Here is a 25,530-nt window from a genome sequence, read left to right as displayed (position 1 = left end):
ATTAAACAACAACAATGTTGGACATGAAGATTAGAATCTTAAAGCAAGTCTTTATAAGTAAGCAGGTATTTAATAGGGAAGAAATTTGTTTTCCTGAGTTATCTCTTGGGCTGAGAAGGGGACTGTTTGCCCAGATTAAGAATCTATCATTTTGAGAAGGGAGCTGATAGATGATTGAGCAGACTGTTGTTCAGGCAAATGATTTATGAGACGGTCCTAAAGCAAATAATGAAGCTAATTTCCTGGTTTATAGCGTTAAAATTCATGGTAAAGTCATATTGAGGTAGATGAGCCTCAGTTTCTAGTTCTGTTAGCCAAGCCTTGTGAATCTAGATCGTCTCAGTTCTCACATGTCTTACTAAAGTTATATACACTTTTCCATTAATGTGTTACATATTTTTAGATTTAGTCTCAGAAACCTTATAGTTTTGGTTCCCATTGTAAACAGTTTTTTATGTAAAACTGCATTTGTATGTGTTTTGCTAATCTATGGTTTTGAAGTAGATTTTTTTGTACCATTCTTGTCTTAGATATTCTTGAATTTTTTTAGTAGAGGAAACCGTATCATCTACAAACAATGAATTTTAATTCTGCCTTGCAGATTACCTTGACTTACTAGAATTTTCAATGTACTGAAATAAAAGTGGTGATTGTGCATGTGGCAGAGATATTTATTGCTACTGGTATTCATTTCCTCTTCTATATTTTCAAGCCCTTTTGCAGGTGTATAGGGCCTAGTTCCAGCCAATAGGCTATAAATGGAAATTATGTGGATCCCTTCCAAGGTGCAACTTAGAAGAATTGATACGAACTCTCTGTTGTTATAGTGACAGTGAGGTCGCCTGTTCTAGATGGTACGGCTGCAAGTTGTTCAGCCTGTCTCATCAGCACAGGTCGTTGGGCAATTTTATGAAGTGTGATTCTCTTGCTAACCTATATTACCATAAAGTACAGGGGAAAATGAACCTTTATTACGTTAAGCCACTAATTTTCAGACTTCATTTGCTCTTGTAGTGCAACCTGATAGGCTGCAGCACAAAACTAATACTATGTGCCTTCTTGTCTTGATCCTGTCTTAGATAGGGTCATGTCGAAGGTTTCACAGCTGTGACTGTTGTTTGCAGTAGAGTTTTGTTGGATATCCTTTAGCAAGTTAAGGAAGTTCCCTTTGAAATTCCTTGTTTTCAAAGAATTTACATTTTTGAATTATGAGTGGATGTTGGATGTTACTGAATACTATTTTCAGCATCTATTGAGTTGATAATGTTTTTTCTATGGTGAATTAATAGGTTTTCTATTGATAACCCATTCTTGTGTTCTTTGAAAGTACCCAGCTTACTCATGTTGTATTCTTTTTTGATCATCACAAACTTGAATTTGTTAATATTTAATTTTAAGATAACTTTCCACATATTGTCATGCATGTATGCATGCATGTGTGCTAAGTCGTTTCAGTCGTGTCCTACTCTTTGCGACCCTATTGACTGTAGCCTGCCATGCCCTTCTCCAGAGGATCTTCCTGACTGAGGAATCAAACCCGCATCTTTTATGTCTCCTGCGTTGGCAGGCAGGTTATTTACCACTAGTGCCACCTGGGAAGCCCATGGTCACTAGTAAGAGTGATCTATAATTGTCTTTCTCCTACTTTTCTTCAGTGGTTTGGTAGCAGTGTTATGATCACAGCATAAAATTAATTGCGGGATATTTTCTTTCTTTGAAGCAGTTTGCCAATATGTTCCTTGACTCTTTTTATTGGGCTGTTAGTAAATCCGATTGCTAGTGCATCTTCTGTGGAACTTTCCTCATAGGTGTCCTTTGAGGCTTGGGCTGTGGGAGTTTTCTTTTTTTTTTTTTTTCTGCCGTGGATCTCTCATAGTTCACTGACCTGGGACTACTACCACCAAACAGCTATTTGACTTTACTTCAGTTTCCTCTCTTATAAAGTGTAGATAGTAAGAATACCACAAAGGTTGTTGTGAGGATTAAACAAATTATTTATGTAAGTGCATAGAAGAGTGATCTAAGAAAGAAGGAATTTCCCCCTACCCGCTAAAGACTGGCAAACCTAAGAATTACGTATAATTTTCATTGCATTATTTTGGAATTTCTTCTAAATTTTTCTCTAGTATAAAGAAAGTACATTTCCCTTAAACTAGACCAGATAGTTGAGCATATGGATTTTTCAATTGGGTGAGGTAGGAACTGATCATTCACTTGAGTAGGATTCAAAAGGAATGTTTCCAGAAAAATTGAGAAACTCATCTCAGTTGCCAGTATCTGCTTCTCTTCCTTTTTACTCAGAACTATGGCACTAGTGGTAAAGAACCTGCCTGCCAATGCAGGAGATGTGTAAGAAATGTGGGTTCAGTCCCTGGGTTGAGACTCCTGGAGGACTACACAGCAACGCACTCCAGTATTCTTGCCTGGAGAATCTCATGGACAGAGGAGCCTGGCGGGTTACGGTCCATAGGGTTGCAAAGAGTCAAACCCAACTGAAGCAACTTGGCACGTGCAGCACCCACCTGCTTTATCCTTACTGTCCTGAAAGTAGTGCTTCTACCGCACTTCTTTCCTATAATCATAATCTTCAACTACTTCCCAGAAAATTCCATTAGAATTATTTTTATTTACTTTTTATTTCCCATGATGAAAGAGAAATTTTCAAGTACAGTGTGTAGTTCCAGTCTTCAACAAATATTTTTTGGATAAGTGAGTTTCCTGGTTCCTATTTATACTTAGTGGTTCTTTCTTCCATTAATTTAACTTTGAAGTTCCTATAAATTATAAATTTTAGGGCACAAATATGATTTAACTTATTGTATAAGCAACTTTTCAGGAACCTTATTTCTGCAGTATGGCATAACTCAACCATTATATATCACATATTTGAAAAGTATGTTATTTACATAATTACATTTATGTAGTTACAATGAACTTGGTGTATGAAATTTTCTTTTTTAACCTGTAACAATTTCAGATTGGTTTAAAACTATTAGATTTTATCTTGATGCATTTCAACATCTGCAATATTGGAATTGTTACATTTCTGAGATCTTATAAAAAGGATTTAAAGAACTATTTCCAGAAATGTAAAAAGAAAAAAAAACTCTTTATGTTGAAATATGAAGGTTTATGTAAACAGAGGAAATAAATACTATTGTCTTTCATGAATCAAGCTCTCTGTTTTGTGTTTGTACTAATTTTGTCTTATTTATTTTCTGTAGCAAACCTGTAAGATTATTTCCCCAGTTTATAGATGAGGAAATGAAAACTTAGAGTAAATGACTTGCACAGGGTCACATAACAAGCAGGAATTTGAACCCAATTCTTTGAACACTCTAAGCTAGGGTTCTTGAGGAATCATCCAAGAAATATAACTCCTCCATTATGAGCCAAAATAAGGACATTCCATTTGATTTCTGGAGGTGAATGAGCAACCTATGGAAAACTCACCAGAGCTATGAAAATGCTTCGTAAGCTAAGTCTGGGTTGAAAATTTGAAGTGGATTCTTATCTCATCCCCTTATTATCTCTTCCATTCCCTCATTTCAATATATAATTTTCCAAAATATTTATTCTAATTCCATGGAAGGAATACATTCCAGCTGTATCCCCACTGCACAGTTACTCATTGTATGTCTATTTAGTTCTAATCTGCTTCCTCACTGTTTTATCATTATTTGTTTTTTCATGTCTCTCATTCTGGATGGTAATATCTTTGAAGTCTCCTGTTACATTTATCTGTGATTACTGTCTCGATGCTGGGAAAGGTTGGGGGCGGGAGAAGAAGGGGACGACCGAGAATGAGATGGCTGGATGGCATCACTGACTCTGTGGACATGAGTTTGAGTGAGCTCCAGGAGTTGGTGATGGACAGGGAGGCCTGGCGTCCTGTGATTCATGGGGTCGCAGAGAGTCGGACACGACTGAGCGACTGAACTGAACTGAACTGAACCTTGTTCAGTACTTGATACATAGAAGATGCTTAATAAATATTGAATAGTATTGAGTTACATACAGTATTCAAGGTTCTCTACAGTGTGCCCCTGTCCACCTCTGCGATATTCTCTCCAATTACTTTTTTACACAGCTAGCCATGTGATTGTATCTTCATTGTTTATTCCTTGTGCCTTTTCTTCCACTTGGAATGCCCTGTCTCACCCTTTTCTGTGCTTAGCGCCTTGATTCCAACCTACCTCCTCAATGAGCCCTCCACCATTTAAACCACTGGAAGTTTATAAATGTCCTTCTGCAGGTATTGTCATTAGGGTAGATTTGCCCCCTAGCATCTCTGACTGGCAGTTTTCTTTGTGTTAATACCCTCTCTCCTCTGGTTTGTGAGTTCAAATCCCTGTACCTCTCTAGATCTCTGTGTTTAGCTAATGTGTTGTCCAAGAGATTCTTAGTGAATAGTCTGATAAAGAGAGAAACAGTTGTAGTCACCTAGAAGAGGCTTTATGTGGAGCGTTGCTGACTAGTTTGTGGAGAAATTTTAGTAAACAAAAAGTGAAATGGTCTGCAGCCAACAAGTGGCTCAGATTTGGATATAATTCAAGAAACAGCATGAAGGCACTTTTTTTTTCCCTTTCCTATCAGTCTTTAGAGCATTTTTCAGTTTTTTTCTCTCGTTCAGTCTGGATCACATATTCTTGGTCGGTTATTTGGGACCGTAACTGAGTCATTTGAATTACATGCTGTTTGGTTCTGGAATGAAAGTTTGATTCTCTCTGTTGACTGCTGGCTCACCATATGTTGCTGTAATTTTGGAAAGCAGTGAAAATTGTGGTAGTATTGAAGGAGGAGTGTTTTGATAATAAATTGCTTGCATTTGTTTTATAACTAATTCACACATCTAAATATTCTTCAGGAAACTTCAAATAAATTATGGAAGATTTTTAGATATAAGGTAGCTATTATTAACCCTGGGGAAATGAGTCTGAGAAAGATTAAAGGTCACAGTGACCTTCTTAAAGGTCAAATATTTAGTTGATATTAACTGCTAGGACAAAGTTTCATAAAGGCAGGGACTTTGTTGTGTTCACTGTTGTAGTCTCAGCACTTAACATGGTGCTTGCGTGCCAAGTTGCTTCAGTTATGTCTGACTCTTTGCAACCCATGGACTGTAGCCCACCAGGCTCCTCTGTCCAGGGAATTCTCCAGGCAAGAATACTGGAGTGTGTAGCCATTCCCTTCTCCAGTAGTATGGTGATGGGAAGTTAAATATGTGTTAAGGAACAAGAAAGAGGAATTGAGTTTATTTAACTCCAGATTATCACTCCCATCACTCCATCAAAGCTACTCTTATTAAAATTATTGATACTATTCCAAGTCTTTTCTACCTTGTCTTATGAGCAGCATTTGACTGAACTAGTTATTCCCCTTCCTTGAAATAGATTATTTAATTGACTTCCAGAATAATGCATTCTCCATTTTCTTCCCGTTATTCCCTGGCCATTCTTCAGTCTGCTTCTCATCTTCCCAGATTCTAAACAGTGGAGTATTTCCAGGGCTCAGTTTTCAGAGGTTTCCTATTTATGCTCACTTCCTTGGTTATATCACTTAGTGCCGTATTTTTAAATACCGAGACTCTAAAAATTACCAGTTTATATGTTTAACTTTGAGTCTTCCCTTGAACCTCTACTCTGATAGTTTGGATGATTAATAGATATGTGAAGCTCAACATACAGAAAACCAGACTCCTAATATTGTATTCTTCCATCTGTCCTGTTGGAAGGGTATAACTAATTTACACAAACTCAATTCTTCCAGTTGATTTCACCAAAAAACTTTGATGTTATCATTGGCAGTCTATCAGCAGATCCTGTTGACTGTATCTTCCAGATGACATCTGAATCTGATCACTTTTTGCCTCCTCTGCTATCACTCAGAGGCAAGCCAGCATTCTTTTCCACGCGTTGTTGTTAATAATTTCTTAATTGATTTCCTTGACTCTGCCCATGGACGCACTATAGACTGTTCTTGACACAGTAGCCAAGAAGATATTATTTTCCAAAATAAATAAATAAAAGAGCTTGTCTTTTCAAAATAGAAGTCTAAATCCTTAAAATTTGTCATTTCTACTTTATTTCCTACCTTTCATTCTAGCCCTTTTGGCTTTCTTGGTATTTCTAATTATCAGACATACATACATAAAAACCATACATATGGGGTTTTTTTGTTTGTTTGTTTCTCTCTTTCTGGAATGTCCCCATGATTTAGGTCTTGTGATATTTAATAGGGTCTTCAGGTCTATACTCTATAGAATTTTGCTAGGGTGGTTCTCTCTGTGGGGTCCCCATTGACCACACTATGTAAAATTACAGCTGCTTCCCTACATATCCCTCCCACCCCACCCAGCAGCACTTATTTCATTTATTTTCCTCCCATGGTATATACCATCCTTCGACGGTAAATAGGTATGTTTTACCTATTTATTTTAGAGGGGGTTGTGTGTTTTAAAATCTGTTTCTCCTTACTAGAATGTAAATTTAACTAGATTGTAAGTTCTACAAGGGTAGGAATTTATTCATTTATCTACCTTGATTTATTATGAAGCAATGGATGAGTATGAGGACTAGAATTCTGTTCTGTTTGGCCTCATAGCTAGACTATCATTAGTTCATGTGTATTTGTCCTTTGCTTTATATATCCATCCCTACCTTTACCCCATTCCTACTCAAAAGGTCTTGGAATTGATAAAGTTCTATAGATTTTCAGTTCAGTCACTCAGTTGTGTCTGACTCTTTGTGACCCCATGGACTGCAGCATGCCAGGCTTCCCTGTCCATCACCAACTCCTGGAGCTTGCTCAAATTCATGTCCATCGAGTGGGTGATGCCATCCAACCATCTCATTCTCTGTCGTCCCCTTCTCCTCCTGCCTTCAGTCTTTCCCAGCATCAGGTGGCTAAAGTATTAGAGTTTCAGCTTCAGCATCAGTCCTTCCAATGAATATTCAGGACTGATTTCCTTTAGGATTGACTGACTGGTTTGATCTCCTTGCAGTCCAAGGGACTCTCAAGAGTCTTCTCCAACACCACAGTTCAAAAGCATCAATTCTTTGGAGCTCAGCTTTTCTTTATAGTCCAACTCTCATCCTCACATGACTACTAGAAAAACCATAGCTTTGACTGGACGGGCCTTTGTTGGCAAATAATGTCTCTGCTTTTTAATACGCTGTCTAGGTTGATCATAGCTTTTCTTCCAGGGAGCAAGTGTCTTTTCATTTCATGGCTGCAATCACCATCTGCATGATTTTGGATGTGTGGATTGAATAATCAGATTATTCAATGTTTAGTCATATTGGTAGTAGTAATGATTGCTATGCTCAGTAGCTCAATTGTATCTGACTGCAACCCCATGGACTGTAGCCTGCCAGGCTCCTCTATCCAGGGGATTTTCCAGGCAAGAATACTGAAGTGGGTTGTCATTTCCTTCTCCAGGGGAATCTTCCCAATGCAAGGATCGAACATTAACATTAGCAGGCTGATTGTTTATTGCTGAGCCACCTGGGAAGCCCAAAATAGCTTTTAACGTTCGAATCCACTTACTGAGGACTTGTTCTGTGTCGAGAATTTTCATATGTTTTACATAATCTTTTTTTTTTTAATCTATTTTGCCATGTATTTTGTGAGATCTCAGTTCCCCAACTAGGGAATGAACCCAGGCCATGGTAGTAAAAGCATGGAATCCTAACCATTAGATCACCAAGGAACCCCCTAATGAAATTTACCTTCAAATATAGCTGTAGCATTATATTTGATTTTTTTTAACTTTTACAAATGTTGTGTGTGTATGTGTATAATGTCTATATATATATATATATATATATATATCTCCTGTGTATACATATGTAATTTTTAAACAGGTCATCAGAACACCTCATGGGAGAGACTTCGATGATTCTTTGGAAAGGTGCGAAGACTATTTGAGTTCAAGGTCATGCAGCAAGCCCCAGCATTCAGCCAGGACCTTACTTGTTCATTCAGCACCCTCTACCATGCCAAAGCATTCTCCAAGCCCTGTGTTAAATCGAGCTTCTCTCAGGGAAAGGTAATGCTTAGTTTCTATATTAATTTTTGAATAATCATTAGAAAATAGCAGGCAGTAATTATGTATGTCACATGATTATTTGTGAAAGGGTAATTTGATTTTAAGAGAGTTACTTTAGATTGTTTTTGCTTAGAACACATTGCACAGTGTCAGATACTCCTCCCCAGCCCAGTTTTCTCAAACTGTTTATTAACTATAAGTGAGTTTATTAATTAGAGTCCCTTTAACCCTAGTTAAATATTGTAGTTCCCAAAGTGTAAAATAGAGTATATGATAATTGTTTTTAAGAGATTCATAGGAATTTAAGATTATAGTCTTGACTTATGTATAAAAATAGCATAGGTTATATTTTTTCTTACTGATAATAACGATACTGTATATTATGGGTTCATGGCACCTGTTTTCATCAAATTACCTATCCCCAGCTGCCAAGAGAATCTTAATCATGTTAATAATCTAGTCTCCCTCTAAAAATGTTTGGCAAACAAAGTTAAGACACTTTTTATAATTTGAATGTGAAAGAAATAATTTCTCTTCATCTGTTTTTGTTGTTGTTGAATCCAAATTGAAAATTCCTTGCTTGCCTCACAGTTAGTAACATAGAAAACAAGAATTGTCATAAATTTTAAAAAAGCAAACAAACCCAACCCTCGGTATTTAAGAAATTTTGTAGAAATTTGAAAATCTAAGAGATATACAGTCAACACATAGAAATATAATCTATCATCACACATGATATCAAAAAGCTAAAGAGGCACACTAAATCTCTACAGCGTGCTAGGACCATCAGGTGTAAATAAGAAAGTTTAAATTAGCTGTAGAGAATCTATCAGAAGTTCATCTCAAAACTAATGATTCAAACAAGTGTGCCAGTTTGGGAACTCTACTAAAGCACCCCTGTTATGAACACATAAATTTGTTTCATCATTAGTCCTGTAACCATTTGAAATAGGTATATGAAGGAATGCTAGAAATGCTCATCCTAAATTAGGGGATTTTGACTAATGTTACTTAAAGGCAATCATGCCTCTGGAAATCAAGTTCAGATAGGTAGGTAGGTAAATAGATGCATACCTACATACATCTATATAGGGAGAGATATGTCTGTGTATCTGTAGGTTTTAAAAGTTCGAGAGAAAGCTCTTAAAGAGAGGTTTTTCTACTGAAGTCTGGTAACTTGTGTCTCTGTTATCAGGGGACTTTGCGTTCCATGACTGCTCAGATGTTCAAACATTCAGTTGGTGCTACTCTACTTTTCCCTACTTTTAGAATTTAGCACTTGTGGTTTTCTTGATTAGGTTCTTTTGCTATATCTGTAGGTTTTCAAGCATTTTTTTTAACCTATAACTCCTTGGATATCTTATTATAAACCTTTATTTATTTTTCTATCTTTTTGCATATTTTGCAGAAGTCTCCAATTATCTACTGCTATAGTAAAATATCTAATTTAATCTTGTGTTGTTTTTTTCCTTGCATATAATTTTGTCTCAGTATTTTGAAGTCAGGTTGATAAATTCTTCGTTGAGGCTATTTTCAAAATTTCTTTATTGAAGCTAGCTAATGTCAGCTGTTCCTTTTTCTTTTTTTTTTTTAATCCTAAATTGTTTATCCTTGCAGTCGCTTTTCCATGTGTAAGCAATGACAATAATAGCTAATACATATAACTTACTCTGTTCCAGTTATTAACTCATTCAGTCTTCCAAGCATCAGTGAAGTAGGTACCATTATTATTTTTATAACAAATGAGTTTAAAAAGGCACAGTGCAGTTAAGTGACCTGCCCAAGGTCACACAGCTTGTAAAGGGCAGTCTCCGACTGAGACCCAACTACTCTGGCTCTGGAGTCTGGGCTTTTAATCACTTCATTATAGTGTCCCTGTATACAGAGATTTTTCTATAATATGGGGATTAGTCTATATACAGTGTTACTGTTTATTTTTGTCTGCTTTTCATAATTAATTTTTTTTTTTTTTGGCTGTGCCAGGTGGTATGTGGGATCCTAGTTCCCCAACCAGATAGTGAACCTGTGCAGAGCAGGGGATGGTTTAGAGTAGGTGACAGCATTTATTTTGACATTGGATAGTAGATATAGATAAATAAGTTCTTTGCTAGAAGGATATCAGTGATTCAAATATTAAACATTACATATTTTACCTATGACTTGAAGAAATTTGAGGTACTTTTACAATTAAAGGATATAATAGTTATTTAGTTTGACCACATCTAAATAAGTTGATAAAATTTTATTTGGGTAGTTTCTAGTATAAATAAACTTTTTTATTTTCACAAAGACAGAACACCTCTTCTTTGAGTGTATTTTCTAAAAAAAAATCTAGATCCAGTCTGTAAAGGAAAGTAAAATATATCAGACAGTATGTCTTTAAGACATATTACCAAGAGAAAAAACATTTTGTTCTTTTTAGCATGCTTAGTGTACCACATGTTTAAATATAAGACTTTCTATGATTTGACTTTTAGGTCACTGAGAAATATGCTAGAGTGTTTATACAATCCATTGGAATCAATAAACATTTTATACTGATATAAACGTAGATTGTATGTCCTCGGAAAAATTGGGAGTATGACAGAACATACAGCTCTATTTTTTCTGGGTACATATTCATTAAAATTAAATAAGTTTTCCTCTAAGATTGCTGTAAAATGCTGACTCCTTATCATGTATAGGAATAAACACACTTTTGGAAGTTTTATCAGCAACTCTAAGCAAATGACTTTATCGTGAAGGTGCTTTTTGTTTTAAGCCTTTTAAAAGAATAACTCCAGTAGAGTTCGTACACCATAAATGGTTTTCACTTTTGATTATAAGTGTTATGTTTCAAAAGCAGTTTTATCTTCAAAGTATAAATATTAATATTATGGCATAATAATTATATTAGCTTATAGAGTTATTAATAAAATCAGACTAAGAAATAAATGCAACTCTCATTTAATAGGAGCTGATATTCTCATGCTAAAGGTTTTGCCTTCTAAATGGAGTACGACTGTTAGGCAGTCATTCCTTATACCACAGCACAGACTAGTGGATCCTCTCACAGTATCATCAAAGAGATCCTCCTGGAGCTGCACATTTGAGTCTCTGATTTTCAAGATGTATTACATACGTAGCCAATAATAAGGCCTGCCAATATATTTCCATAAGTGCAGGCAACACTTCCTATTACAAATGCAGGAGATTAAGATTTAGATATAGTTGATTATCTATTATTGATTGCATTCTTTAAAACAGATTATGTAAATCATTTATCCTGCTTAATAGTTTATACTTTGTGTAAACACATAAAATTATAACTTTTAAGGACAAACTAGAAGCTGGAAGGTTTTAAGCAAACTATTAGCATTTTAGTAACTCATTCCTTTATAATGAATCCGTATGCAATGCAGGAGACCCCGGTTAGATTCCTGGGTCAGGAAGATCTGCTGGAGAAGGGTTAAGCTACCCACTCCAGTATTCTTGGACTTCCCTTGTGGTTCAGCTGGTAAAGAATCCGCCTGCAATGTGGGAGACCTGGGTTCGATCCCTGGGTTGGGAAGATTCCCTGGAGAAGGGAACAGCTACCCACTCCAGTATTCTGGCCTGAAGAATTCCATGGTCTGTATAGTCCACGGTGTCACAAAGAGTCGGACACGACTGAGTGACTTTCACTCACTTCCTTTATAAAGAAATTATCAAGAATATGTCAGGTAGATATGTTATAATCAGATGGATGTAGAAATTTTCATTATCACTTATATAAAGCAAGATATCTTAATTATACTAGTGCCAGTTTTGAGTTTGGGAAATTCATGAGAAAGGGAAATGATAGGCTGCTTTGCTTCTTCTTTGGCATGTTTAATTCCAAGAATGGAAAATAATTTCAAAGGTACTATATGTGGAATTATTGCTCTAATATAAAAATTTATGTCTTTGTTTAGAGATAAAGCTCTAAAGAATTATGTATGGACATTGTTAAAATGGTTAGGTATATAGATTTGCTGTCCCCAAAGCACATCCAACTTTGTTAGACTACTAATTGAACATATTGTTAGGACCTAATACTACAGTTGAGGATGAGTATTTGACTTTATATCTGTCTCTCATCTGCACTCAAAGAAAGAAAATATGTTATTCTAATCCTTATATGTTATCACAAAGGGATAAGAAAAAATAATTATGTGTCTGGCATTTGGTGATTTATTTTTCTCTCCCTCTGGCTGCAAGTCATCTTTGTTTTTTATGCCTACAGGTTCCATTCTGATTGGTGTTCACCTTCCAACTGTGATGAGATCCATGACCGGGTAAAGAATGTCTTGAAATCACATCAGGCTCATCAAAGACATTTATATGTTAGTTTCTAAATTTTTCTCTTGAAGGCTTTTTTTTTATTTGATTAGGCATGAAAACCACCCAAGATGTTTAACACTCGCAATATTTAATCCCTGGGAAGGAAAAGAAAGGATACAACTTCCATTTAATGGAAGTCAGTGGTTTAGCTAAAGGCAACATATCTAAATTCCTGCTTGACCTGAGTCATTATGCAAAATGTTTGACACAGATCATGTTAACTATAACAAAATATTAGTGATAACTATCTCATAAAGAGTCAGTAAGTAGTGACTTCATGATAATTTTTCACAGCCTTCAAAATATGGGAACCCTTGTTTTATGACCCAGAATAAATCCCATTTCCTGCAAATTGATTTGATTGAATAATAGAATGAGAGAAGGGATGGGACATGTGTTTTGGAGAAGTTTCCCAGCTGATTTTTATGCTAATTAAATACTTAAAAGAGGAAAAGAAGAGGTCAGGTTTATCAGTTTAGTACTCAATAACATCAGTATGAGAATCTGACATAAGGCAAATGAACATATAAATGAATGACAGGTGGGAAATAATTCCAATATATTATTCTTTTTATGTTTGGTATCTTGTTTCAGTCATTTATTTAAAAACAATTGTTTATCAGGAGTCATGTTGGACACCAAGCTTGGTCCTGGGGATATAACTGAATTATGTGACATTGGCATCATTTTATACAGTTGAAAGCTTCTATTATGCATACTGATTTTAAATTAAACTTATTTTCAAAGTATAATATAATTACAGATAGTCCCAGTGACTGCCTCTCCCAAGGTTAACGTTATCCTAACTTCTAATAACAAGATTAGAAGTGTTAGACGATTAGAAGTAAAAGTATTGCATATTTTTTATGTTTATAGCAGTGACATCCTACCACATCTTTTACCTTTTTTTTCTTACTTATTTCATTTTGTTTTTCCAGTTCGGATATTTTTGCAATGCAGACATCTTATTATATAGTTCTTCATTCTTGCTGCTGCATGGTATTTCATTGTGTGAAAATCCTACCGTTGTTTAATGCATTCACCTATTGATGGACCTTTGGGTTGTTTCTGGTTTGAGCTATTTTAGAACTGTTATGAACAGTATATATCCTCAGATAACATTGTATACATTTTATTTGGGTATGTTGCCAACACTGTATTGCTCAGTCATAAACTGTATAAACATTAAGCTTTTCCAAGTGATTTTAACAATTTACACTCCCACTGCCAATGTGTATGAGTTCAGTTTGTTTCATATGCTCACTTCTACTTGATAGGTTGTGTGCGTGTGTATGTGTGTGTGCATACATGCATTTTAATTTTGGCATTTTGATTGTGAGAAGTAGTTTTATCACATAATGGTTTTAATTTGCTGTTTCCTGGTGACTAGTTTATTGGCTATTTGGGTATTCTCTTTTGTGAGTATTTGTTCAAGTTTCTTGCCCATTTTTATACTGCGTTGTCTCTTAATTTGTTAAAATTTTCATATAGATTCTTGATGTGTCAGATATATGTTTTATAATTTTCTTTTTCCACTCTGTGCCTTGCCTTTTCTTTCTCTTAATCATATCTTTTGATGAAAAGAAGTTCTTAAGTCCAATGAATCCAATTTATCTTTTTTATTAGCATTTTTAGAATGTTTGTCTTATCAATGGAAATAATCAATAAACAATCTAAAATAGGAATAAAAAGGTTTTATTCGAGGAAGGCAATGGCAAGCCACTCCAGTACTCTTGCCTGGAAAATCCCATGGACGGAGGAGCCTGGTAGGCTGCAGTCTGGGGTCGCTATGAGTCAGACATGACTGAGCGACTTCACTTTCACTTTTTACTTTCACACATTGGAGAAGGAAATGGCAACCCACTCCAGTGTTCTTGCCTGGAGAATCCCAGGGACGGGGGAGCCTGGTGGGCTGCTTGTCTGTGGGGTCACACAGAGTCGGACACGACTGAAGTGACTTAGCAGCAGCAGCAGCAGCAGCAGCACTTGAATTGTGTTCTGCCAGACTACAAAATGGAGGCTTATATCAGCAAGACCCACAGAGTTATACATAGATGAGTTAAGTAAGGATTGGTTAGGGTCCGAAATGGCTGTGTAGTCACAAGCGGAGACCTTGTGACCTTAAGATTGCAGGTGACTGCTGCTGCAGATGTTGTCTTGAGAACTGCTAGTATCCTTGAGTTCGATAAAGTTCAGAAAAACTGCTGACCATAGAACTGCTGGGTGTAGTTAGCATAAAGTTCAAGCCACATGACGGGCAGGACAGAATGACTTCTCCATCCCTCGGTATGTGAAAATTTCTTCTCTTAGTCTACTTCAAGACTCCATCATATGTTTTCTTGTAAAGACTTTTTGTTTTCTTTCACATTTAAACATATGATCTAGTTGGAATTATTTTTTCTGCATAGTGGTAGGAAGGTGGCAAATTTCAAGAAAGTTTCAAGTTCTATGACTGTGGATGTCTCTCTTTCTTTCTAGTTCTATTAACTTTATTTTATATATTTTGAAGCCATGTTGGTTGGATACAGATTTCAGACTAGGATACAAACCTTTTATTGTGAAGTGTCCTTTTTTATTTCTATTATTATTTCTTGTTTCATAGTACTATGTAGCAGCACCTACACTGCTAGGTGTCTAGTTATACAACTTTATTTTGGCCGTATGTACATGGTGTATATTTTCCATCCTTTTTTTAATCATTAAAGTGTGTATCTTGTGAATCGCACATGAGATGTTTTCCGGATTGAAAATCTAGAATTTTTAAGTAGACTGATACAGCTTTCATTTGAATTAATAACTTTTTTATAATCTTTTTCCTTTTTATTAACTTGTTATTCATTTTTTTAAACTATGTTATTGGTTGCCCTAGAGATTGCAACTTGCGAACATAACAAATTATTTCTTTGTTGACCTCGCCAATAATGTTGGGACCTAAAAACTATTTTTTTAACCTGCCTCATTTTTTGGATATCTGTTATCTTGCATTTTGATTCTACATATGTAAAACACACAACAAATTCGTTTTGTTTGTGTAGTAATGTTTATTCATTTTAATCACATATTTACCCTTTCTGTTGTTCTTCGTTTCCTGAGATTCCATGTTCCAATTTCAGCTTTTGAGTCATCCCCCTCCTCCCTGTAGTACTTTCTTTAATGTTACTATCCTGGCTTTGAATTCCAATTTTGTTTGTTTAAAAACATCATGGTTCCACTTTTACGTAGGGTGGTTTTACTGGATATAAAATTCTGTATTATATCAAGGTTGGTGTCTGTTTCCTTTTGGCACTTTATCTTTCTACTTTTTGGCCATACCACAAGGATCTTAGTTCCCCAATCAGCGATTGTTGAACCTCTGCTCTCAGCAGTGAAAGCATGGAGTCCTAACCACTGGACCACTAGGGAGTTTCCTCCTTTGACACTTTAAGGAAGCCTTTCACTGTCTTCTGATTCTTTTGTGTTACTTGAATAGTCACCTATCATTCCTTTGTAGGGTTTCCCCATGCTGTTGCTTTTAAGGTTTGCTCTTCAACTTTGTGTTTAGTAATCTTACTATGATATGCCTAAATGTCGTTTTCTTGGATTAATTCTACATTGTTTGCAGAGCTTCTTAAATTTTTAGGTTGATATCTTTCATCAGTTTTGAAAAGCTCATTCATTCTTTCTTTAAACATTGCTTCTGTTCCAATACTGTCCCTCTGGAATTTCCAATTACACTTCTATAGGGTCTTTAGACTGTATATCATATGTATCTTATGCTTGTTTTGATGTTTTAAATTTTTTTATCTCATTAAAGAAATTTAATTTAAAGTTAGGAATCTCCCATATAAGAAAACCCTAAGCCCAGAAGCTTTCTCTAGTGAATTGAGCCAAACCTTTAAGGAAAACATAACGCTAGTTTTACACATTCCTGAAAATAGAAAAAGAATACATCCTGGGTCATCTCATGATATCACCATTTCTTCTAATGTCAAATAGATAATGACATTATAAGAAAAGAAAAATAGACCAAAATCCCATATAATATATACATAAAAATCCTTAACAACATGTTAGCAAATTAGAATCAGCAATATATAAAAATGGGAATGTATTGTAATCAAGTGGACTTATTCCAGAAACACAATGTAAATTCATCCTATTAACAGATTAAATACATTTTGTTCTGTGTCATTTCAATAGACAGAAAAAGCACTCAGCAAAGTTTAACTCTATTCATGTTAAACACTCTTGGTAAAGTTGAGGTAGAAGCATACTTCCTTAACCTAATTAAGAAGCATCTTAAAAAAACCTACTGCTGACATTATACTTAATGAAAGTGAAAGTGAAAGTGAAGTCGCTCAGTCGTGTCCGACTCTTTGCGACCCCATGGAATGCAGCACACTAGGCCCTCCTTCCATGGGATTTTCCAGGCAGGAGTACTGGAGTGGGTTGCCATTGCCTTATACTTAATGGTGAAAGACTAAATGCTTTTCCTCCCTAAGCTCAGAAGCAAGGCAAGCAAGCCCTCTCTCACCATTCCTTTAACATCATACTGGAAGTCTTAGATAATAAAGATAGATAAGAACATAGATAAAAGGCATAAAGGTTAGAAGGGAAGAAACAAAACTATTTGCAAAGGATATGGTTATTTATGTAGAAAGTTCCAAATGATCTACAGAAAAACTCCTAAGAAGTAAGTTTATCAATGTCACAGGATAAAAAGAAAGTAATTTTTTCCTATATACTAGTCATGAACAACTGGAATTTTAAAAAAGAAAATCCATACAGTTTACAATAGCACCAGAAACTGAAGTGCTTACATATGATTCTAACAGGATTATACAGAATGCAGGATCTGCATTCTGAGAACTACAAAACACTGTTGAAAGAAATCAAAGAAGATAGAACTAAAACAGAGAGTTACACCATATTCATTGGTTGGAAGACTTAATGTTAAGATGTCAGTTTTTCCCAGTTTGAACTCTAGATTCAATGAAATCATAAAACCCCATCAAGCTTTCAAATGGATATTGATGAGCTGATTCTAAAATGTGAATGGAAGAGTACTTGAGATACCAAAGAAGTTTTGAAAGAACAAATTTGGAGGATCCACCACCTAATTTTAAGACTTAACTGTAAAGCACAGCAATGAAGACTGTGTGTGTTTGTGTGTGCTAGTCACTTGAAGTGAAGTGAAGTTGCTCAGTCGTGTCCGACTCTTTGCGACCCCATAGACTGTAGTCTACCAGGCCCCTCTGTCCATGGGGTTCTCCAGGCAAGTATACTGGGTGGGTTGCCATTTCCTTCTCCAGGGGATCTTCCCAACCCAGGGGTTGAACCCGAGTCTCCCACATTGCAGGCAGATGCTTTAACCTCTGAGCCACCCGGGAAGCCTGCTCAGTCACTTAGTTGTGTCCAACTCTTTGTGACCCCATGGACTGTAGCCTGCAAGGCTCTTCTGTCCCTGGAATTTTCCACGTAAGAATCCTAGAGCCAGTTGCCATTTCCTACTCCAGGAGATCTTCCCAACCCAAGGATTGAACCCGAGTCTTTTGTAGCTCCTGCACTGGCAAATGGATTCTTTATCACTGTGCCACCAATGAAGGCTATGGTATTGATTAACTTATAGACACAGATATCAAGGAATAGAAGAAATCCTCTGCAAATAGACCCCCACACAAGTACTGATTTTTAACAAAAGTATTCTAAAGGAGATCAATCCTGGATGTTCATTGGAGGGACTGATGCTAAAGCTGAAACTGCAATACTTTGGCCACCTCATGCGACGAGTTGACTCACTGGAAAAAACTCTGATGCTGGGAAAGGTTGGGGGCGGGAGGAGAAGGGGACGACGGAGAATGAGATGGCTGGATGGCATCACCGACTCTGTGGACATGAGTTTGAGTGAACTCCGGGAGTTGGTGATGGACAGGGAGGCCTGGCATGCTGTGATTCATGGGGTCGCGGAGAATCGGACATGACTGAGCGACTGAACTGAACTGAACTGATAAACCCAGTTAAATATGGAGTCTTTGCATGTATTCTCTTTTAACACATGGTTTTGGACAACCAAAAACAAACTGCTGACACATAATTAAAAATATATCAAAAATATATCATAGACCTAAAACATAGTAGGGGCTTCCCTGGTAGCTTAGCTGGTAAAGAATACACCTGCAATGCAGGAGACCCAGGTTTGATTCCTGGGTAAGGAAGATCCCCTGGAGAAGGGATTGGCTACCCACTCCAGTATATTGTGAATTCTCTGGTGCCTCAGACAGTAAGGAATCTACCTACAAAGCAGAAGACCTGGGTTCGATCTCCAGGTTGGGCAGATCTCCTAGAAGAGGGCATGACAACCCACCCTAGTATTCTTACCTGGAGAATCCCCATGGAAGAGGAGTCTGGCAGGCTACAGTCCATGGGGTTGCAAAAGAGCTGTATATGACTGAGCAACTAAGCACAGCACAAAACATAGTAGAAAATTCATTTAATTTATATTTGTAAATTACTTTAGATATAACATCAAACACATGATCTATAAAGGAAAAGGAAAGTGAAAGTGTTAGACACTCAGTCATGTCTGACTCCTTGTGACCCTGTAGTCTGTAGCCTGCCAGGCTTCTGTGCCCTTGGGATTCTCTCAGTTCAGTTCAGTTCAGTTGCTCAGTGGTGTCCAACTCTTTGTGACCCCATGAATCACAGCACGCCAGGCCTCCCTGTCCATCACCAACTCCCGGAGTTCACTCAAACTCATGTCCATTGAGTCAGTGATGCCATCCAGCCATCTCATCCTCTGTCGTCCCCTTCTCCTCCTGCCCCCAATCCCTCCCAGCATCAGACTCTTTTCCAGTGTGTCAACTCTTCACATGAGGTGGCCAAAGTATTGCAGTTTCAGCTTTAGCATCAGTCCTTCCAATGAACACCCAACACTGATCTCCTTTAGAATGGACTGGTTGGATCTCCTTGCAGTCCAAGGGACTCTCAAGAGTCTTCTCCAAGACCACAGTTCAAAAGCATCAATTCTTCGGTGATCAGCTTTCTTCACAGTCCAACTCTCACATCCATACATGACCACGGGAAAAACCATAGCCTTGACTAGACGGACCTTGGTTGGCAAAGTAATGTCTCTGCTTTTTAATATGCTATCTAGGTTGGTCATAACTTTCCTTCCAAGGAGTAAGCTTCTTTTAATTTCATGGCTGCAATCAGCATCCGCAGTGATTTTGGAGCCCAAAAAATAAAGTCTGACACTGTTTCCACTGTTTCCCCATCTATTTCCCATGAAGTGATGGGACCAGATGCCAAGATCTTGGTTTTCTGAATGTTGAGCTTCAAGCCAACTTTTTCACCCTCCTCTTTCACTTTCATGAAGAGGCTTTTGAGTTCCTCTTCACTTTCTGCCATAAGGGTGGTGTCATCTGCATATCTGAGTTTATTGATATTTCTCCCAGCAATCTTTATTCCAGCTTTTGCTTCTTCCAGCCCAGCGTTCCTCATGATGTACTCTGCGTATAAGTTAAATAAGCAGGGTGACAATATACAGCCTTGACATACTCCTTTTCCTATTTGGAACCAATCTGTTGTTCCATGTCCAGTTCTGACTGTTGCTTCCTGACCTGCTGGGTTGACATTTCCTTCTGCAGACAATCTTCCTGATCCAGGGATCAAACCCGGGTCTCCAGCATTGCAGACATATTCTTTGCCATATGAACCACCAGGGAAGCCCTATAAAGGAAAAAGCAAGTTATTGATAAATGTTATTAAAATTATTTGCTCTATGAAGACACTGTTAAGAGAATAGAAAGATTAACCCTTGTCTGAATAAAAATATTTGTAAATCACATATATAATTAAGGACTTGTATCCAAAACTAAAATATATAAAACAACTCTTCAGGCTCAGCAATAAAAAAATAAGTAAAATTAAAACTAGGCAAATGATCTGAACAGACATTTTATCCAGTTAGCATATGAAAAGATGCTCAGTAGTCATTATAGAAATGCAAATTAACATAACCTGAGATACTATTACGTATTAGAATTTGTTAAACGAAACTACCCCCCAGTGCCTCCCTAAAAAGAAACCTCCAAAATACTGTCAAGGATATGGAACAACAGGAGCTATCATTTAATGCTGGTGGGAATGCTCAGACTTACAGCCACTCTTGAGAACAGTTTGAAGGTAGATTTGTGTAAGTTTAAACATACACTTGCCGTATGACCCAGCAGTCCTTCTCTTAGCTATTTACCCAAGTGAACTGAAGCGTATCTTCACACAGAAACCTGTCTATGAATGTTTATAGAAACTTTATTCATCATTTCCAAAAATAGCATGTTCTTTCATTGTGAACCGTGAACAAACCATGGTACAGCCATTCGATGGAATATAATTCAGCAATAAAAAAGAGTAAGCTATTAATGCATGTTACATGATGAATCTTAAATTTAGTTTGCTAAATGACAAAAGCCAGAACCCTAAAGCTACACATTGTATGATTTTATTTATATGACATTGTTAAAATAGCAAAGGTTAGGAGACACAAAAGCTGTTAACTGCAAATAAACTCGCTTCACGGGAACTTTTAGGATGCAGGCATTGATTAATATACTGGTGTGACTGACACATGACTTAATGCATTTGTCAAAGCTCCTAGGAAAATGGCTGATGGCTGAGAGTAATTTTTATATTTTTACATGACTTGGTGAGGGGGCGACAGAATATTTTACTCTTCTAATATACATTAGGAAGAGTTAAATTTATTATATAAAAATTTGAAGTGTGATGTTGACTCTTGAAGATTTAATATAGATTATAATGAACTAGCAGTATTAAAATTACAAGACTTGTCTTTAAATTAGCTTATCTAAATTACTTTGGAATATAGTGTTTTGGCTGGATACTGTAAAGCTAAAGTCAAGAAGAACTACGTGATCACTGTATTCTTATTTGGAAATTACAAAACTTTTTCTGGAAAGAGCCAGATAATAATTATTTTCTTCGTGTATGCTGTGGGACCTCTGTCAGAACTCCTCAACTCTACTGATAGAGCACAAAAGCAGTCATAGACAACACATAAACAAATGATCATGACTGTGTTCCAGTAAAACTTCCATGTGCACTAAAATGTGAATTCCATGAAATTTTCATGAAATATTCTGTCTTCCTCCACCTAGTCATTTAAGAATATAAAAATTACTCTCAGATATCAGTCATACCAAAGCAGGCAAAGGGCCAGAATTGCCCTCGGAGCTGTTTGGCAACCTTTGCTCTAGTAGATAAATGTGTTTTACACAGTGATATCGATTAACAATTCTGAAAATGCTTTACATTTATATGAGAGTTGGACAAATAAGTAAATAAATTGTGGCTAAAATAACCAGGTTTCTCATTGTCAGAAAAAGAAGTTATAAAGAAACAAGATGGATAAAGCTAGAATGAACTCTGTGAAGCTGGATTAGAGTCTGAGATGGCAATTTTAATTCATGTTTCTTTTAATATATACAGATAGATTAATTCAGAGTTATAGATTTGAGTATTATACATGTGTTAGTATACTCACTTATTTTCCTGTCTTTATCCTTTCTTTGAAAGGGCCTAGAGGGAGTGACAACCTGATAGCAATAAGCATACCCAGCTCCCAGATCTAATACCTATTATTTCTGAATATTTATTTTCTATGAAAATCAACAGGCCTTTTTTCTTGGAGCAATAGTTAATTCTCGGGGTAGAGCCTGGAACATCTTACAATATGGAAAGTGATGATTGTTCAAAATGTAAGAGGAATAGGGGCATATCTAAAGGACACAGGAGCAACCTGAATGAGCCCCCCCAACTGTCCATTTATTGAACAGTTTGAGCAACAAGATAAATAGCATTAGTATTGAATTATAATCCAGAAAATGAAATAAATATCCATGAGTCCACACTGATGTAAGTGAAACAGTGAATGAATAATGGTGAGAATGGACCAATCTTCCTTATAGAAGAATCCTAAATAACATTTGTTGATATTGCCCACTCCAAGAAACGGAGCTTAATTCTTCTCTTGCTCTTGGGCTGGGCTTGATTTACGTCTAAGAATAGAACATGGAAAAAATAAATAATAATTTAGGTGGCGCAGTGGTAAAGAATCGCCTGCCAATGCGGGAGACAGAGATTTGATCCCTGGGTTGGAAGAGGAAATGACAACCCACTCCAGTATCCTAGCCGAGAAGAATCCCATGGAAAGAGGAGCCTGGCAGATTACAGTCCATGGGGTCACAAAAAGTTGGACACAAGTGACTGAGTGCACAAAATTTTGGTGGAGAAATCTGGCAGATGGCACCACCCTATTATCAAAGTGATCAAGATTAACATCACTAGTGATAACCGATGTTGATAGCGTGTATCCCTTTATATCAGGGGATGTGAAGGACATGTCTGTGTTATATTGTTCCTCCAAACCCATAACCTTAGCCTAAATGTGAGAATACATCAGACAAAACCAAATGGAGAAACTTTGTACAAAATAGCTGACTAGTATGTCAAAATCATGAGAAAGAGCGAGCACAGAAACTCATCACAGATTGGAGGAGACGAAGGAGAAACGATAACTAAACGCAGCACAGCATCCTATTTTGGATCCTGGAACAGAAATAGTACATTATTGAAAAAATTGGTGAGATCCAAATAAAGTATTCTAGATAATAGTATACAATGTTAATTTCTTAGTTTTGCAAAATTTACCCTGCTTATATGAGATGTTAACATTAAGAGAACTTGGATGAAGTGTGTACAAGAACTCTTCATCTTTGCAATTTTTCTTTAAATATTTTTTTTAAAACCTATTGAGTTCTTCATTTTCAGTCCTTTTGACTTTTACCTGAGAGTTGGTGTGATTACAGACCCCCTTCCTGCTCATGTGAATACATGCGCAGCCACCCAATCATGTTCAACTCTTTGCACCCCCATGAACTGTAGCCCACCAGGCTCCTCTGTCCGTAAAATTTTCCAGGCAAGAATACTGAAGTGGGTTGCCATTTCCTACTCCAAGGGATCTTCCCGACCCAGGGCGCAAACTCAGGTCTCTTGTGTCTCCTGCATTGGCAGGCAGATTCTTTACCACTGCACTACCTGAGACATCCCTTCGTTCTCATCCGTTCCGTTCCATTCCGTCACTCAGTCGTGTCCGACTCTATGCGACCCGGTGGACTGTAGCCTACCAGGCTTCTCCGTCCATGGGATTCTCCAGGCAAGAATACTGGAGTGGATTACCGTTTCCTTCTCCAGGGGATCTTCCCGACCCAGGGATCGAACCCGGGTCTCCCGCATTGGAGGCAGACGCTTTAACCTCTGAGCCACCAGGGAAGCCCTTCGTTCTCATAGGTACTATTTATAGCGCTCTTCTTCTCAGGCAAGATAGCAGAAAATTCTTTCTGCTTTTCAGAGACTTTTTGCTGAGCTTTTTGTCCCTTCACCGTGTGTGGTTTCAGATATTCTGCAAGTGTATTGAGGAACAGTGGACTCAGTTTTGCACCCAGGGTCTCATTGAGTTTTGGCCTCTCAGATTTTCAATTTTGTCCATCTAACATAGTAAGACTGCCAAAACACTGCTGGTTTGTTTGTCCTCCAACAGTGGATCTGTGACAAAGCATACTTTTCTCAACATTTTGTTCCGTTCTCGGAATTCACAAATGCCCCAAGGAAAATAACAGCTGTAGGCTGTTAACTCACACCTCCCCTAGGGAATCTTGGCACTACTCACAATGTTGCTTAAGCAGTGTTGCTTAATGCCTTTAAGCAAAAGCAATATAAGTATACATATAGATGCACATACACACACACACAATCCCTTCCTACTCAAAATAAAAGACCTTAGCATCACTTCTTTTAATCAATTTGTCTTTGTCCGTGACCTGCCTTTCTTGAGTGGAAGGCAGTAAGGTTGCTCATGTTGACTTACATGGTATACTAAATCTCAGTATCTTAAATTGTTTTACATTAAGAGCAGTCTGAACACAAGCTCTTCAAATTAGTCTTATTTTTTTTGCCTCTGTTCTTGTAGTATATAGTGAACATTTTCATCAAGTATCTGCATCCTCTGTTGCTTGGACTATGCAAAGCACTGGGGATATTTTCGTGAAATCAAATTTTCCATAAGGAACTTATGTAATTCAGTTATTATTTGTAAACTAAAAAAGAAATATGAAAGATTAAAAAAGTAGTGTGGCACGGTATATGGTGAAGGATAAGAATAAAAAGCATAAGTAGGAAATGTTATTGTTTTTCCAGAGAAAAACTGAAATTGGTTACATAGGAATAATAACTTTATTAAACATTTACTATAGGCCAAGCACCGTACATGTATTTATTTTTCCATTTTATCCCCATAATAATTTTACAAAGTGAGTACTATTAAGAAGTACTATTTCATAGATGAGAAACAGCCTCAGAAAAGTTATGACTTCTATATAAGGTCACATAGCTCCTTAGGGTGATGGGAGCCAAGATTTAAATCTATATTAATACTCTTTGATCTTGAACACTAAGCTCTAAGAATACATACAATCTTATACATATATCTAACAATATGCCTAAGCATAAACATGTGAAAACATGCAAACACAAGATCCATGTTCAGAAATAAACAGCAACATACCAGAGACACACATTGCAAACTGTACCCTAAAACACACTCCCTAAAGACAGATCAGGCCATGTTGGTCCTGTCTGAAAGATACTCACAGACAAAGCTATACCATCTTGAATACAAACATGAGAGTTTTTGGTGTTTTTTTAAAATTACATCACAAAGAATTTTAAAAGTAAAAAATAAAAAGTTTTTATTTCACAAAGAATTTAAATGTCAACCTCTTCTGGGGCAGTAAAAAGGTCCTTCATAAATCCTTAAATGTTTTATTAGTACAGAAGAGAGTAAAACATATTGTATCAGAAATTTGACAATCATTTATAAATGAAGAGAACCCATCTCAAAAAAGCTAATGGAAGTTAGTGATCATGAAAGATCCCGTTGGAAATAAAACCCAGTTGAGTAAGGAGAAGACTCTCGACATTTTGACTTAAACATGTTTTCAAGAAAATCTAAAATCATTTCCACAAAGACCTAAGTCCTTCTGTTACAGCATCTGAACCCGTTTCCGGTGCCTTTTGGCACAAAT

The 25,530-nt window shown here is 36.7% G+C and overlaps 1 protein-coding gene across 3 annotated transcripts in view; it reads left to right on the top strand.

Annotated features, from left to right (window-relative positions):
- Positions 1-25,530, top strand: part of SPATA6 (spermatogenesis associated 6) — a 182,233-nt gene that overhangs the window by 108,735 nt on the left and 47,968 nt on the right. For 2 of the 3 annotated variants that reach the window (XM_055402005.2, XM_055402002.2), the window contains 2 exons: positions 7,866-8,050; positions 12,294-12,393. In XM_055402005.2, coding sequence (XP_055257980.1) covers positions 7,866-8,050; positions 12,294-12,393 — 285 coding nt within the window. The remainder of the gene's footprint in view (positions 1-7,865; positions 8,051-12,293; positions 12,394-25,530) is intronic. The other variant, XM_055402004.2, reaches the window with a different exon arrangement.

The sequence above is a fragment of the Moschus berezovskii genome, chromosome 4 (genome assembly GCF_049115385.1).
Source record: "Moschus berezovskii isolate FMDL1 chromosome 4, NW_MosBer_1.0, whole genome shotgun sequence".
Classification (NCBI taxonomy): Eukaryota; Metazoa; Chordata; class Mammalia; order Artiodactyla; family Moschidae; genus Moschus; species Moschus berezovskii.
Note: the sequence above shows the minus strand (reverse complement) of the source record. Positions and strands in the feature narration are given on the sequence as shown.